This window comes from Halictus rubicundus, chromosome 2 (genome assembly GCF_050948215.1).
Source record: "Halictus rubicundus isolate RS-2024b chromosome 2, iyHalRubi1_principal, whole genome shotgun sequence".
NCBI lineage: Eukaryota > Metazoa > Arthropoda > Insecta > Hymenoptera > Halictidae > Halictus > Halictus rubicundus.
In genome coordinates this window covers 13,103,571-13,121,108 of record NC_135150.1, presented here as the reverse complement: position 1 = coordinate 13,121,108, position 17,538 = coordinate 13,103,571, and the positions used below count along the sequence as shown (strand labels likewise).

General features: G+C 30.3%; 3 protein-coding genes across 3 annotated transcripts; 1 reads left to right on the top strand and 2 right to left on the bottom strand.

Annotated features, from left to right (window-relative positions):
- Positions 1 to 178: 178 nt before the first annotated feature.
- On the bottom strand, positions 179 to 1,967 carry LOC143365308 (uncharacterized). Its single transcript, XM_076805374.1, has 2 exons — positions 1,021 to 1,967; positions 179 to 943 (listed from the first exon to the last, which is right to left on the bottom strand). The coding sequence occupies exons 1-2, from the start codon at positions 1,370 to 1,372 to the stop codon at positions 771 to 773; spliced, it is 525 nt and encodes a 174-aa protein (XP_076661489.1). The 5' UTR covers positions 1,373 to 1,967; the 3' UTR covers positions 179 to 770.
- Positions 1,968 to 2,305: 338 nt separating this feature from the next.
- Positions 2,306 to 4,953, bottom strand: Arpc2 (Actin-related protein 2/3 complex, subunit 2). Its single transcript, XM_076805373.1, has 7 exons — positions 4,685 to 4,953; positions 4,185 to 4,278; positions 3,860 to 3,959; positions 3,566 to 3,767; positions 3,275 to 3,495; positions 2,938 to 3,139; positions 2,306 to 2,840 (listed from the first exon to the last, which is right to left on the bottom strand). The coding sequence occupies exons 1-7, from the start codon at positions 4,756 to 4,758 to the stop codon at positions 2,813 to 2,815; spliced, it is 921 nt and encodes a 306-aa protein (XP_076661488.1). The 5' UTR covers positions 4,759 to 4,953; the 3' UTR covers positions 2,306 to 2,812.
- A 563-nt stretch (positions 4,954 to 5,516) lies between these two features.
- Positions 5,517 to 17,247, top strand: LOC143365302 (diacylglycerol kinase eta). The gene is made up of 22 exons (XM_076805367.1): positions 5,517 to 7,036; positions 7,424 to 7,628; positions 7,787 to 7,923; positions 8,149 to 8,240; positions 8,318 to 8,448; positions 8,812 to 8,980; positions 9,065 to 9,167; positions 10,912 to 11,213; positions 11,472 to 11,786; positions 11,878 to 12,029; positions 12,130 to 12,379; positions 12,569 to 12,939; positions 13,090 to 13,415; positions 13,512 to 13,803; positions 13,922 to 14,149; positions 14,262 to 14,364; positions 14,464 to 14,733; positions 14,849 to 15,143; positions 15,350 to 15,673; positions 15,816 to 15,911; positions 15,980 to 16,111; positions 16,176 to 17,247. Exons 1-22 carry the CDS (start codon positions 6,998 to 7,000, stop codon positions 16,464 to 16,466), a joined length of 4,623 nt encoding a protein of 1,540 aa, XP_076661482.1. The 5' UTR covers positions 5,517 to 6,997; the 3' UTR covers positions 16,467 to 17,247.
- Positions 17,248 to 17,538: the final 291 nt, after the last annotated feature.

Sequence of the window (17,538 nt, the reverse complement as noted above, 5' to 3'; positions counted from 1 at the left end):
ATATTTGTATTTCATTGTGTTTCATTTCACAATATTTCCAAAAATTTATTATTTCGTAAATACAATAATAAAATTTTGTATGTTAGATTACGTAGCCCACAAGAATATTTCCTTTTTTTATAAGAAGGGAAAGAAGAGAGAGAGAGAGAGAAAGAGAGAGAGACAATAAGAAACGTACTTTCTTATCTACAACTTTTATTTCTGATATGCATTATAATTGTAACAATAGTGTTAAGAATCCAACATCAGTTAGAGACAAATATATCGGTGCTCTATTAATCATTAACAGCAACACAACATTTTTACTGTGATTTCGTCTTGTCGTAAAAGTTTCAGTTTAATTGCATATAGTTTGTAAACTATTATTTTATTTAATAATAGTGGCAAATCTGCACCTTTAACAGTACTAATCAGATAATAGCATAATTAAATAAAACATAATGCGGTAGGTAATGTACATCATAGTCCCATTAAGTGCTTTCCAAGATATATTATTCTTTGAAGTAGATTATTGTTGCATGTAAAGTAACTTGATTTCTGTATTATACTCATCAAATAAAGATTATATTTAGTCAATTAATACCGTGTAGAGTTTACTTATTCTGTTTAATATATTGTGTTTCTATTATATACATATATATGCTGAACATGACTATCAAACATTTTAAACAGGGTATCCAGCAGTATGATTACTTTGAGAAACTAATTATCAATTAGCGAATCTAATTTTTACTGCCACTTTATAAGAATATAACAGTCTGTACAAGTCATTAAATTATAATATCAGCTTCAGTATATTCTTGTTTAGTAAAATGCATTATACTGAACATTGCATTGAATCTTGATCGTAATCCATGTTGTGTGCTTTTGTGAGTCATTTCTTGATGTTCTTTTTGTACCTCGTCACTTTCCATATCAAATTTATTTTGAATTTTGTTTAACGCTAATAACAGAACAACGTATGTATTAGATTAAGATAATAAAAGTTTTGCTGTTTCATTTCGAATCAATCATTTGTACCTTTTTTCAAATCCATATCATCCATCTCTACATTACTAATTTTAGATAATTCTTGTCTGAAACTTTTTGTTATTTTTTTTCGAATGTAATCAGCCTCTATCTCTTGCTTGGTCCGCGGTACTCTGAATCGAATACAACAACAAAGTGCTATCAGCACACTAAGCAAAATAGAAAGGATTATGCCAGCAAGTTGCCAAACACGAAATCCCGGTAATGCTTCATCTTCCAACCATTCTTCAACACCACCTTCAACACAATCTCCTGGACGTATAGCTATTTCATTAGGTGAACACGGTGAAAAAGATGACGAAGACAAAAATGATGCGATAGTCGGTTCATCTGTCTCCTTCATAATTTGACAGCTGAAAATTCTTTGTTATTTCATTAAGCTTATGGAAACATATTCTTTCCACACACATAATTTTATCCACGTAATTCTGCATTTTTATAATTTTAATAATATCAATTGCAAATAACTTTGTTCTATTTTCTATAGAATATAAACAATGTTTTGTCTTAAATAAATATATAGAGTTCAAAACTATACAACATAACATAAGTTTTTATATTTGAAATAACAGTGTAACTGGTAACGCGTGTCACTTAAAATTTTGTACATCACATACTAAAATCACAATAGGAAGTAACTATAAATATGTTCAAATGAAGTTAAATGTTTTATGCATTCTACAATACTTACATATTATTAAGAATGCAATGTCAAGTCGTGTATGTTAAAGTCGACAATTTTAATTTCTTTCATTTAATTAAAGAAACTGATTATATTAAAGATCTAATAATGTTATGATACATTCTGGCTGAGAGAATACTTGTAACTGAAACCCTAAAAGGCACACAACCTGTCTCAATACCTTTTGTGTCTGTGCTAAATAAAAGGGTGTGGTTATTAATGAATACTCATGTCTGGCACTCCCAAGTTTGCACCTCAATCTGATTTTCCAACCCTTATGACCACTCGCTAATTACAAATCAATAACGCCAAATCCTACAATTTACTAAATAAATTTTTCCCAAGTAATATTGTAACAAAGGTTTCACAATTATAGTACCTATTATATAGAATTAATACTTTTATTATCTTATAATAATTATATGTTAATAAGAGAGTATAGACAATAAAAATAATTTATCAAAAAAACACAATGCTGTGTTAAACATACAAATGATACATTAATGTATTATTTCGTAATAACCCACGCATCTTTTTACATATTTTTAACATTTTTCATTGTACGTGGTATTCAATAAAGAAGGATGCTTTGAATGTAATTAATTAATATAATTGCGTGTATTAAAAAGAAGTAAAAAGTGGAGTCGTACATACTTTGATAATAATGATCAGCATTAAAGTCGTTAACATAATTTTTTACGCATAGAAATAATGAATCAAATTTTCTTAATGTCATTCGCAGATAACGAACTCCCTGATTTCTTTGTAGATTCTATGCATTCTTGTGGAATTACTTTAAGAACTTTAATATAAAATAACTTTTTAATCATGCATTGTCCTGCTGCGCACATAACATTTTAGATATATCTACCGTAATGTAGACTTTTCTAAAGAACATTGTACTGTTCGAAGACAATGTGTGGTAAAACTTGAAGATTGAAAGCTCTCGACTCATTAATCTTATGAGTTAGAATCCTCCGTTACAAAGAATATTTCTTGCCAGAAGATTAAAGAATTTCTAGCAAATCTATGGGATAAACGAAGACTTTGTCATTTACCCTTTATCAAAACAATATTAGGAATGTAATATTATGTTTATATTCATTCCTTCCTAATAAATGTTCGACCCCTGTGAAATATAACATTACCGTTTGTATCATATTGACGAAATGCGTTAAATAGAAATTAATATAAAAGAATATATAGAATATATAGAAGCAACTTACGTAATTGTTTTCTTTTCGGTATTCTTAGACTGTGATCTTGCCCGATTTAATACCTTCAAAAAGTCTGTTGTTTTGGTACGCATTCTTGAGTGAATGTAAACTTTACTACACTTAATATGATAGTGCAAATAATTTCTGAACATGTGTATTAAATCAATGGTATTATCACGAGCTTCTCTATTTGTATGCCGTGGAAATAATACTATGAAAAAAAAACAAATTTGTAAATGTATATTTCATCTTAGTTAGTTCGAAAAATGTTTATGTACAATCTTTATGTATTTCTTTTTCATACTCGCATTTATTTTTAAAGTTTAAAGCTGTAAATCATATTTACCAAATGTAATGTATCCAATACAATCTCCTACAGCAGCTCCAGAATCTTGTAATTCTAGAGGAGGCTCACGATGATTAAATAAAACTTGTGGAGCTGTATGACTTGCGCGTCTGCCTTCTTTTAATTCTTGTAAAAACAATTTTCCAATAACCATATCATCTTCATCTTTGAATATTGTACTGAATACAACTGTTACTCTATCGCTTTTGGCTTCAACATACCTTGATATCAGAATTCATATGATGATAAATATTGGCTTGCATGTTACCATAAAAAAAGATTTACACTTACATCGTTTCTTCATCTCTGTATTGGATAACTGCCCTTTTTTGTAATTCTGTACCTGGAGAATTGTAATACTCTTCTTGAAACTCAAAATACTTCTCAAAAACACTGGCAAAACAATGTCTCTTTAAAAGCGCAATTTTTTTAACTAATAATTCCCAATCATCTGGCAAATTTTCCAAATCTATTAATACAGAGACATTGTAGCCTGCAAATATCAATAATTTCATTAAATATTATAATTGAATAATTTATGTACATATAATTACACATTTAAGAAATTTCTGAGAAATTCTTTACCATTCTCAGGAGCTATAAGATAAGATCCATATTCACGTATAAGTAACTCGTCTGCCCCATGCTCTTGTAATTGTTTATAAAATTTAAGTAAAATACTTATCTACAATGAAAGAAATATATTATAAAGTACATCCTACTATGCGATTACAAAGAACATAATGAATCATTATACCTATGATAAGATCATCGAATATATAAAAAACATTATAACATAAACGGAATACTGTTAATACATTATTTAAAGAATAAATAAAATATAAACAATGTTATCAGGAATGTTGTATTGAATATAAAATAGTAGTTTTAAAAAATCTTGCACACTTACTCTAATTTTTGACTTGTCACCACTTAAGTTAGAAATGTGAAATAATACGCCATCAAAATCTGCTATAACAACATCTGTAGATTCTGGTTTATGACTACAAAAGATATATTACGTTATTGTATTAAACTGTGAAAATTGGTGATAATAAAAGTATATCACAAATTAATAGAATACATTATTTATGAGCAGATTCCTATAACTTCCAATATTCATATAACTACATTCAACATTTCAAGTAAATACGTTATAACTGCAGAATTTACATAGAAAAAGTGTTGGGCATAATATGAATAGGTAACATATTTACTTTAAAGTCGTTTAGTATTATAAGAAAAGAAATTTATAGTGTGTGTGCGAATGTATAAACTAAAATGGTTCTTCATATTGTGTTCAAATTAAACATTAATATTTAAAACGGACACCGCCCTTACTTGTAATCTTTCTCTCTACCTCGGAAACACACAAATATTTCCTTTAAAAATGACAAATATTTTACTTACCCCGATAAAGTATTTTTTATTTTGTTAGTTAATGTCTCTTCTAGTATCCTGTTATGTATCTCTAACAAAATCATTCTTACGCCTTATATTAATTATATTACAATGCAGTAATTACTAACTATCTACCGACAAATTTAACCATATACACGATTCTGACTAATTTCTAATCTTTTATGTTGTACCCAATAATCGCTGCTTCAACACAGCCAGGTCACTCACCGTCTGCAATATTACACCAATACCAATATGTAGCAACTGATTTACTCGATCGGGGTTTATTATATACTATTTCTTTTATCTTTTATATATTTGTGTTTTTATATTAATTTAATTTTACTTTTAAACCACTAATTTCCCAATTAATACTATTATCGTACAAATTTTTGCAAATACTACAATAAAAAATATATATTACTCTTCTATCGTACTTTTAAGTACCAGATCCGAGTAAATTACTAGCGTTATAAATACACATGAAATTGTTACTGTTTTTACATTAATTATATAAAGTTGATCTCAAATATATTTGCATTGTAATAAAACAAACAATTTATCCAAAGAATTGAATTCATAATTTTTGTACAATAGAACTTGGATGAAAAATCCATCTATTGACTGTTTTTATATTGATTGGTATATTTTTTACAATTTAAAATTCATAATATTGTCACCGTTATAATTTTCTTCAATTTCATCGCTGTTTTAAAAAATGCAATACATATTATAGTGCATAAGCTATACATTCATGTAAACCCACCATAATGCGATCCAAGAGAAACGACACTTGCGCCGTTGTCGGGACGTAACAGAATTAAGAGGAGCGCTCAGTTGACGCCAGTCGTCGCGACGCGCAATCTATTTCGTATAAGATGTTCTTTTAATTCTTATCTATAAGTCATAGTACATATTTTCTTCTTAAAATTTTGATATGACAGTTCAATTCTAAAGTGTAGAGAAGGTATATTAGAATAATCAAGAAGTGTTAATTCTGAGTGTCGAAAATAATTGCACAACACTTAAGCATCCTGCAACGAAAATTTTTCATTTTTGTGACAAGGATATTATATGGTTTGATTCATGGTGCACACTTTCGTTTGCTTATTGGATGAGTCAACCTAGAATATTTGCTTGAAATTGTTCCATTGATGTCTTCTTTCATTTATGTTGCAATTTGCAAAACGATGTGACTGACGTATATATATGTGTGTGCGTACGTGTGTGTATATATATGCATGTCGTTCATGTGTTGTATCATACGCACGAGTGCTTGACATTTAAACAGGGCGCGCCGGAAATAAGGGGTTGAAAATTTAATTACATATGTACCACGAAAGTGATCGTTCAATTTACTAAATGACAAAAGCCATCATACCCCGTGCCATCATTCCTGTAGAACTGTAGACACATAGAAGCAAATAACACATAATCTTTTGTTTTATACGTATTTATGTATTTTTGACTTATTATTAATAAATACATTTAAACGTTTCCTTTATTCATACTATATGTACAAATACGTTCATACATATAAGGACGAAAAATATATGAATAATGCATGATGACAGCGATACTATGACTATTTCCATATTATCTTTCGTTAATTATAAATTGCTCTTCAAGTTCTTTCTTCATAAACATATTTTTCCAGAAAGTATTATTTCTACATTTTTTCATTATGTAGTTTATATAATTTTCTTATACATTTTGCATTATTAATTGAAACAAAAAAGCATCGACGATTAGCGAAAATGTCATCTTTCTTTCTACGCAAATCGATAATTGTACACGCTATTTTATGATTGCATTTACTAATTAATAAATACATATCGCTTCGTATTTACGTTACGTTGATATAATCAATATCTGAAACTAAAATACACACATGCTTTGGTTCTATTCAATCGTCTTTTGAATGGAAATCCCCGAGAAGCAAAATGTATTTCGTTCTCCCGATGTGTCTGCGATTACTCCTTGCAGACAGCTTTTACAGACAGAATAATAACACGTTGACAACAGAAGCCGTGCACATTATAAGAGCCTACAACAATGCATGTCGTTTTCATTTGGACACTTATTTATAAACGAGGTGACATGACATGCGCCATGGAAAATAGGACATAGCAATGGCTTAAAGAAGAAGAAAAGAGCGTCGCTCGCACAACTATCTTTGGTTATTCCGACTCTCGGCGTATTTTACTATGATACTCCTCGCGTACACAAAAATTAATATCCATTCTACCAATGTAACACTTTTCATTATTCACGATACGTACAAATCAAACGAATTCAAATGCGTCTAAAATTTCAATTCAAATGTCACCAAAGCAACAGAGAACCCGTTCTCGATTCAAGGTAATGTTTCGTTTTGTATAAGTCTGTCTAAACGGAAGGTTATTTTTCGCAGAATTATACGACAGTTTACCTCTAATACACATGTTGCACGAAATGTAATCTTTATCAAATAAAATCACGATTTACTTACATGCTTGTGACATTACTTGTAAAAGTAGCTTTCACGTTTCTCTACTTCAAACTAAACACTATGCACAAAATATTTATTGTGTCATTTGATTATTTTTGTCTTTTATTTCAAAGAATTTAGTGATATATTTCATAATTATATGTTGTGTATGAATGTAGTGTTATGGTATGATTATACACTGTAATAAAAGATAGTTACCGTAAAGTTAAGGGATTAACAGTGATTGTTAAATAAAACACGCAATTTGTTTATAACAGGTGATAACTCCATTTCGATCACTGGTTCTCTGTGGCGAAAGTAGACAAGAAATGGAAGATTGGCTGAACGCATTAAGAACAGTAACAGAGAATCGTGCTCAGGCCGATTCTGGAATTACAGAAATGCTTACTGGTAATCATCAGTGGTATGCGACAAGTCACGCAAGACCAACATATTGTAATGTTTGCAGAGACACCCTTTATGGTATATAAATACATTCTGCTTTTTCATCTTTTATTAAATAATTTAACAAGTGTAATACCAGAAGAGATATTAAACATTGAAACGTTAAGAAAGAAATTTTCAAATTAGATGGTGGTTTATGACTGAAACAATTATGTTAATGTATTTGTATGTTACAGGTGTTACTTCCCATGGATTAAGTTGTGAAATATGTAAATATAAAGTTCATAAACAATGTAGTATAAAAGCAATAAATAATTGCAAATGGACTACATTGGCATCTATTGGCAAGGACATTATTGAGGACCAAGATGGGGTATGTATAATCGAAAGAAATTTTATTCCCTGTGTATGGTAAATTATTTAATTTACTGCTTATTTAATTTACTACTTTACTATTCATAAGATATTCAAGTTTTGTTAAATTTTTTTTCTGTTTCTTTTTTAATTTCTTTATACTGTGTGAAATATGATTTATTACAGTAACTTCGTCACATGAGAATAATTATAAACTAATAAAATTAATTCTTTTTCTGTTTAGAACATTACTATGCCACATCAATGGATGGAAGGCAATTTACCAGTATCCTCAAAATGTTCTGTATGCGAAAAGACTTGTGGCTCTGTGCTCAGGTATGAAATCGTATCACAAAAAGTATTTCATTTAACGTTTAAAACTTATATCAATTGTTTTCTTACCATTTTTTTAGACTTCAAGATTGGAGATGTTTATGGTGTAGAGCTACAGTACATACAGCATGCAGACCTGCCATAAGTGTTAAATGTCCATTAGGACCAGCTAAATTGAGTGTAGTTCCTCCTACAGCACTGCATAGTATAGGTAAATTTAGTAATATTTATACATTCGTATTTTCTTGTTTTCCCTTTCAAAATTAAATACAACCTGCTAGCAACAAGATAACTTAGATAATGAGAATTTTTATGCAACTGGTGGAGGTATGCGAGAACTCGAAAATGGGATTCGGAAGTAATTCGGAAATATCGGGGTTCCTGAGAATTTTCGGGATTCTCAAGAATCCGTTCCAATCCCGAATAAAATTCTCGACATTTTCGTCCCGACCCGACATGTTCTCGCATAACTCTAGCAATTGGATATTAAAAGTGAAATATTGAGAATCACCATCTTTTTAGAAAAAATATACCGAATTATTGAATGTTTCTGTAATAAATGAATGTTTAATAGGTAGTGATGAAGCTTGGGAAGCTATTAGACCTATTGGGTGCAGCCCACTTTTAGTATTTGTAAATAGTAAATCTGGTGACAATCAAGGTGTTAAATTTCTTAGAAGATTTAAACAGTTATTAAACCCTGCACAAGTATTTGATCTAATAAAAGGAGGACCAGGACCAGGGTAAGATTTTTTATGCTACTTTATACACAATTATTCAATACATTTTCATTTTTCAAAGAGATCGTGAATATTCATTGCGGACAGGTTGAGATTATTTCGTCACTTTGATCCATTTCGAATACTGGTGTGCAGTGGTGATGGATCCGTTGGTTGGGTCCTGTCTGAGATAGATCGTTTAGGGATGCATGTAAGTAAAAGTAGTGAATTTGATGATTTTATTTCTCGTTTTGTACATATTAACTGATTGCATGTACCCAAATTTTTATATATATATAATACATTTATCTTAAATATGATTGTATTATATAAAAGCTGTAATGCTCTATAGAGTTAATGTTGAACCACGGTCATATGCACCTACAAATGCATGATTATTGATTACAATTATAAACATATTTGAAAACTACATGACTATATACCTGGAAGAACACAAGGAAGGTGAATTAAAAATTAAGTTATTATCAGTTTTTTTATTATACGCATGTTTGTATTTTTTTCTTACTGTTTAGAATGTTTTAATATTTGCCGTAGTATGCATTGAATATTCGAATAAAATTAATTTTCTTAACACTTCTCCGAAAATTAAATAAAATTGTATTCCTCTTTTTGTATTCTATAAACATATTTTATACCCACAAGATAATATTCTTTTCAATGAAAAAAGAGTGAACGAGAGAAACATACTATTATTTATGAGAACTGTTCGGAATAAATGTAATAAGTATGTTAGAGCTTTAAACTAAACCTACCACGCGCGGTCAAATCACCGTTTTTGAAATTTCGTTTAGAATTTCTTGTATACAACGTTACTGTATCGCCATGTAACTTATTGACTTGAATGTGCTGAAAATGCATAAATGTAAATAAAACTTTTCTAAACAGAAAAAAATATTTTGTTTACTATCCAATTGGCTCTTTCTATATTAAGATACATATTTTTTTTTAAGCGTATACGTATACATGAAATGTCGGAAGGTTTAGTGTTAAAGATAAAGTGGTTCACACTACCCTTTCCTACATATATAATAAAAGGTTTTTCAAATTTTCTTGAATATTGTAAATTTGTGAGTTTCTCAAAAGAATTAAGTAAATGTTTACAAAAAGCTTTAATATTTTAAAAAGCATGGCGTGTCTCTTTTATAATTTTATTTCAGATGATACTGGTGTTTATGCATTAGGATTCTTTGTATGCGTGAAGCTTCATTAACTTTATTTGTAGATGGTAAGTGTAAATTAAGCACGAATTTTTTAATACTTTTTTAATGTGAATATTTATTGTTTAGGTATTACTTTACTGTTCTTTTTATTTAGTATTTTAAATAGTCATGTTTTTTAATTGTCTGAGGTCTTTCATTCATTATACTAGCCACTTCCTGTTTACTACAGTGATAAATAATGCAACAACGGATTTAATTTTGTAATTGAACAATTATTAACATTATGATATATTATACACATATTTGTACTAGAAACTTTGCTACTTATTAAGAACTAATAAAATAGAATAGAATATTTATTAGTATTAGTTTACAAGTTTTATTATTAATCTGTTAGCTCATTAAAAAAAGATCTAACGAAACAGATAACTAGTCTGTGGATTCATATGAAATAATATTAAATTTAATTAGTATGTTTTGCTTATTTAAATGGATATGATATTATTATTTTAGCTTATGTTACTATCTTTATTGCTATAATATATTTTAGTTATGTAATAAGTCTAAAATTTATCAATAATTTGCAATTAACACAAAGTATTTTAACAAGATTGTTCTACAAGTTTAGAGTCTATGTAACTTATTGCAATTAGTTTCTTGTACTATTATTATGAAATCAGTAGGATATATTTGTGTTATTGTAAGTTTTCTCTGAGTGCATGGTTTGCTTGAAATCATTAACATGATTATTTATTGCTTAAAAATTTGCAATAGAAGCAGTGCCAAGTTGGAGTTCTACCTTTGGGAACAGGAAATGATCTAGCACGTGTATTAGGTTGGGGTTCTTCTTGTGATGATGATACTCATTTACCCCAATTGTTAGAAAAATATGAGAAAGCAGGCACGAAAATGCTCGATCGATGGAGTATAATGACTTTTGAACGTAGCATATCTTTGCCATGCCACAAAACTTCTTTAAAGTCCAGTATTGTCCATCAATACGAAAACAATGTTATTACTCATGTAACAAACATTTTACAGTCGGATCAGGACAATGTAGATTTATCTAGTATTCAGTAAGTATTACGCGAAAAATACAATAGTATTCGAATAAGTTGTAAAACGAATAGAAATTAAAAATAAATCTTTAAACTAATTAGACTAAAATATTTCGAATTTTCACATATATTCTAGTCCATTCGTTGCTAACAATTTTTACATTCATATAAATGGTTCTAAACGTAATTTTATTATAGCTGATAGTATAATTTATACATCAATACTCAATACATTAAACTGTGCAATACAAATTACTTAAAAGTATTTCTTTTCAGAATTTTGTGTGACACAGTAAAAGATTTTGCGTCACACATAGTAGAAAATATAAATTTAAAGGACCAACAAGTGGAAGACAAGTGTAGGGTACTTCAGCAGAAGCTTGATTCGTTTTTACAAACGTTATGCAAGGAAGAAGGATATTTAAGTGAATATCCTGAAGAAACGGATAATAATGCTCTAAATGCTGATGCTTGTCTACCGCTTGAAAGCTATGAGAAAGGTGCGTTAGAGAAACCAGAAAAAGACATAACGAATTTAAAAAAAGTTCTAAGAGGGAAACGTTTTGTAGAAAGAGAAATTGTAATGTCAAGGTATGTCATACAATTTCCGAAGTTAAATAAACTATTGATTAAAACTGAAAATAATGTTAAATATTGTTATTCATTTTTCACGCGATTATAGAGCAAATAGCTTAAAAAGATTTATAAGACATCTTGTAGAGTATTTACAATTGACCGTAGACGATCATATTAATGCACACACTAAACATACTTCCAAAACAACAGATGCAACTGCTTCACTGGATGATACTACAATTTTGAATTCTGTATCAAGTAAGTCCTAAATAAACACTTCATTTAACAAATTTGTTTTTTTATTTTTCCAAATTTTTTGTTCCTTGAAATATTTATAACGAACAATTTTGTATTATAGATAAAAAGCAACAAATGAATATTCCTGGCTTAAAAGTTGAACATAACGAAATCTTATCTGTGGAGCCGTTAATAGAATCTATAAAATGTATGGAAGATTCAGCGTGCAATCTTAGTCCTACTCCTAATGTGGCGTCTCTAAGCCCAATGCCAGATCTTAGAAGAGATTCACAGCCTGAAGAATTGTTAACATTACCTGCTCCTGATGGGTTCGCTGACAGTAGAAGAAACAGTGAAAATTTACCACAAGGGTAGATATATTTATTTTATATATGTTACGCTTGACTTAGTAAAACCTGAAACCACTTCAACATATTCAATTTATTTGGTAGCATTTTTACGTATTTAAGTCCACGAAATTTTTTTATATTGAATGAAACTAGTTGTCAATATTGTAAAATCTATATTACAAATGCCGATATTTACTATTGTTCTTTCAGCTCGTTTAATTTCCATGAGTCTATATCTGTATATACTCAAGAAGAAACAGAAATTAATGTGTCCAATTATCAACACGAGTCTAACAACGTAGAAGCTTCTTCGGAATTTCAAACAAGTGTTACAAGAACAAACTTTGATACAAGTTCGCCTTCGGATGACGCTACTATGCAAGATACGATTATTTCCCCCGATACTGATTCAATTCATTCTAGACATGTGTCCCCAGAGCATGAACAAAAGCTCGAAAGCAGAAATAAAATGGACACAACTAGAGGTAGTTGTAGTAATAGTATTGCTAGTACAGATAGCATGATCTCAGATACTTTGGATCTTAAAAGTTATATAATGCGAAATAGTGAAAGTGAAATTGGTAAGTATATATGGAGAATTTTTGAAATCTTAAGTTAATGAAAGCATCAGATTATTTTGCATGATGAAGATTAATATTTCCAGTTTATAAAGAGTTCATTTTGAACAATGTTTTATACATTTTATAGATAACTTGTCCTAATTATTCCAGTTCGTATAGGTAGTGACATATTCGACTCCACAAAAAGATCTGACAGCTCTGAAATTGGGCATATCGATTCACCTGATAATTCAGAAATGTTTACCAGCGAAGTACAAAATTCTGAAAGTTTAATTGACGATTTAAGTTCTCTTGGACAAGATTTAATAAGCACGATGATTGGGGAAAAATATGATTCTGTTAGAGAATGTTTGGAGTCTGAGAATATGGAGAAACCACAAAAATATTGTAGTTTAGCTCAGTTTGTAGAAGGTAATGATATCGCCAGAAGATCATTTAAAAAACCAGCAAAAACTTTCACAGTTATGGAAAAAGAGGTGGGTCAAACTTTAATATCCTTTAAATGCAATTTTTTTAAACATAACTTTTGCTTATTTAAGATATATTTGAAATGATATATTTTAATCCTGTAGAACAAAGTCAAGTCTAAATTAGGATCACTCGAAGAAAATACTGTAGATGGTGTCAAATCTAAAGACTCCCAAGACGTCAAAACGTCTGATTTATTAAGTCCGGTTTGTTGTTTTAATGTTTCTTCGGAAACCACCCCAACGAATGAAAAACCTAACAATTTTCCACCTACAATAAGTGTTATAATTAATCCTCCGAGTCCGTCAATGTCCATTGAAAGTCAGCATGATTTGGATACAGCATACAAAATGAATCCATATTTACGACGGCATAACGGTGAAAGTATGGAAAAATGTAAGCCATTTATTTACTCATTCTTCAAAGTTTCTGTAAAATAACCAGCTCTATTTATTGGTTATTCTTTTTTATTATACTTAATACGAAGTTAATAATCAATTGTGTCTATAATTAGTAAGCGTGGAACTACCAGAATCTGGCTTTTCTCCTCAAGCAACTCGTCGAATTAGTAGCGGCAGTTTATTAAAGGCATCAGAAGTTGTTTCTTTAGCTGCTACAGCAGCGCGATTTGGCGGTTCTAATGCAAGTCTACGCCATGAAAGAGTAAAATCTTTCGATAAAACCGAAGATACTAAAAAACTTCCGATTATTAATCCATTAGTTCGATTGTCTATGTGGCCCAGTAAGTATTTTACACTTTATAAATATTACAAAATTTTAATAGTGTTGATACTCGGAATGTATGAAAAATGGAGCAAATTGCATTTTAAATTAAATGTTCTACACGTTTGTAGACGTCAGCGGAGCAACAGGTCTCATTAGCCAAGCATTACTTGCAAACGCAGATGCACTTTGTGCAGCAGTGTCACCATTAATGGACCCAGATGAAACTTTAATGTAAGTATAACATAGTTCGTTATATCGATTTATCCCATTTTAATACATAGATTGAACTTCATTAAATTATAATGTCGCCTTCAATTACTTTTCTTCTAGGGAGGGCTATTTCGAGCGTTGTGTTATGAACAATTATTTTGGAATTGGTATAGATGCTAAAATTAGTCTTGATTTTCATCACAAGAGAGAAGAACATCCAGAGAAATGTCGGTCACGAGCAAAAAATTATATGTGGTATGGCGTACTGGGATCTAAACAATGGTTGCAGAAAACATACAAAAACCTCGAACAAAGAGTACAACTAGAATGCGATGGTCAACGGATACCATTACCTTCTCTGCAAGGAATTGTTGTACTAAACATTCCAAGGTATATATACGAATGTAAAATGTGAAAATATTAATATGAGTGTAATGTATGTACTATGTACATAATAGTAATGTACACATTTTTATAAATCTTTCAATTAAATGAAATTTTGTAGTTTTATGGGTGGCACAAATTTTTGGGGTGGCACCAAGGAAGGAGATTTATTTTTAGCACCCTCGTTCGATGACCGTATACTAGAAGTTGTTGCGGTATTCGGTTCTGTCCAAATGGCTGCATCAAGACTTATTAATTTGCAACATCACAGAATCGCGCAGTGTCAAACAGTTCAAATTAACATTCTGGGAAATGAAGGAGTGCCTATACAAGTTGATGGTGAAGCCTGGATTCAACCACCTGGAATTATACGCATCATACACAAAAATCGTATGCAAATGCTTTATAGAAACAGGGTAAGCAAAATAATTTGCTAATGTATTAATGATAGAAGTGTGCGGAAACCCAAAAATGTCGTGTCTGGACGGGTTCTCGAAAACTTCGTTATTTCCAAGCATATTCGGGTTCTCGCGCACCTTTAATTATTAATAAACTTATGAATAAAAGTATTGCTATTAAATACAATATGAATATAACGAAAACCTAAATTATATCTTTTCAGGCTCTTGAGACATCTTTAAAAACGTGGGAAGAGAAACAGCGCAGTACACTAACTGCAATATCCCAATCAACGTCTACATTAAGTAGTGGACAATTGCATTCGCAATCTAAGTCTAGTTTATCAACACATACAAAGCCGTCGCATTTAAACGATGAAGAAATGTATATTTTGCTTGGGTTCATTGAAGTGGTTACAACTTTGGTTAAATGGGTGAAACTGCTCATTATATCGCATCCAAGTTTAGAACCAGATTTATATCAAGTTGCAACACGAACAGATCAGGCGCTTGAACAAGTACATCCGGACGGAAAAATTTTACAGGGAGTTAGTAGCATCTTTTATAACACTAGAATTTATTAATTAGCACTTTCTGTTCATGATTGTGTTCAGACCTCCTATACCTTACAATTACGTTGCTTGTTAATTTATACCAAGTTGTTGTTAATTATATAATACATTTCACTAGACCAATTTGAGACCAGTCGTAACAGAATTGGTTTCAAGTGCAAGACAACTTTATGAAGACTCTTGTGAATTACTTAGAGATAAAGCACATAATTTAGTAAGTATTCCGTATTTCACCGTTTGAACATTTACTCGTTTATTAAAACCGAAATTTAAACAATGTAGAGATTGCGAGAAGATTTAGAAAGTAAGTTATCTTTTTCCTTGGCCAATATGGAACAAGAATTGAAGAAATGTGTGTTTGACGAAGGTGGCACAGGATTGGTATATTTACAATGTTTACCATCTGATGATCAGGTAGGACATTTAATTTTACATATATGTTAGGCTTCCGAATTAATGAAATATTTCGCTGAAGCAGGGAGATAAGAAAAATCGCCATAGAGGTTTATTCTGGTTGAAGTTCCGGCGGTTAGGAGGTAACTCTGGAACGCATCCTGCCCGGGATCAAGTTACTATGTGGGGTGTTCAAGAAGTGTGCTCTTGGTTAGAGAATCTTCAGTTGGGCGAATACACTGACAAGTTCGTTTCTCACGACATACGAGGTAGGGAATTGTTAACATTAGCCCGTAGAGATCTCAAAGAACTTGGCATTACTAAGGTAGGGCATGTAAAACGAATCTTACAAGCGATACATGATTTAAATAATTAAGTATACGACAGATGTTTGAATCTTTCAAGTTATAAAAATACAATCAATTTGTAGCGTGTTACGACGCTTAAAAAGAGTATCTACGAGTAGGAATTTGCGTTAATGTTATTGGGACTAAAAGTTACAGCTGCTGAAATAGTACACAAATCATTTCAATAACAAGATGTCAGACACAATACTATGAACAATTTTCTCTAATAACTTTCCATACTTCTGATATAAAATGGCAATCTGTGTAATACAGCAATGTTATATGGAAATTCTATTTTATGCTGTTACACTTGAAAAATTAAAGCCATTTGTGCCAAACTATTCACTTGACTCCTCCACAAAAATTAAAAATAATGAAAAAACTTAGGAAATAGAGAAAACTTCTTTTTTAACACTAGAACTATCTACCCTGTCAAAATTACGAATTTCAGGTTTTTTCTTTTACAATTCTTGAAGTTACCGAAATTCTTTGGTAAACTTCTATATTCAAGTACATGTTACCATAAAAATGCTATGAAATCTAAATAAATTCAATCCTGTTACTATTATAAAGAAATGTACACTAGTCTTGTTTAGGGCTTGGTAGTTCTTAGTGTTAATATTACCATGATATGGTAATGGTATGGTCATACCTAACGAAGTATGTATTAATATAATCATACCGCAAAATGTTACTAAACATAGTAAATGCAACATCGGTGATGCATTAATGGATCAATTAAAATTCAAACATTATAAAAATCTTATTAAGTTACGAGTTAAGTTACTACTTACTGTTTTATACATTGTAAAACAATTGGAGACACTAGAATTAGTAAGTTTAAAGGTACTTTGCCAATCTTTGTCAGTTTTTGCATTTGATAAATGTTACAGTTTCGTGTCTCTGAATACAACGTTAAGTTTAACCAAAGCAGTATTAATATATTCAAAAGTTAGATTCTAAATCTAGTTATGAAATAGTTACTTTCATTGTGTAATTGATAGAAACGTACTCTAGTAGCAAATCATATTTTACTGTAATTTTCTTTTCATGTTGTTAAAGGTAGATATGTATATGTATGTATACATGAAATTTGCATTA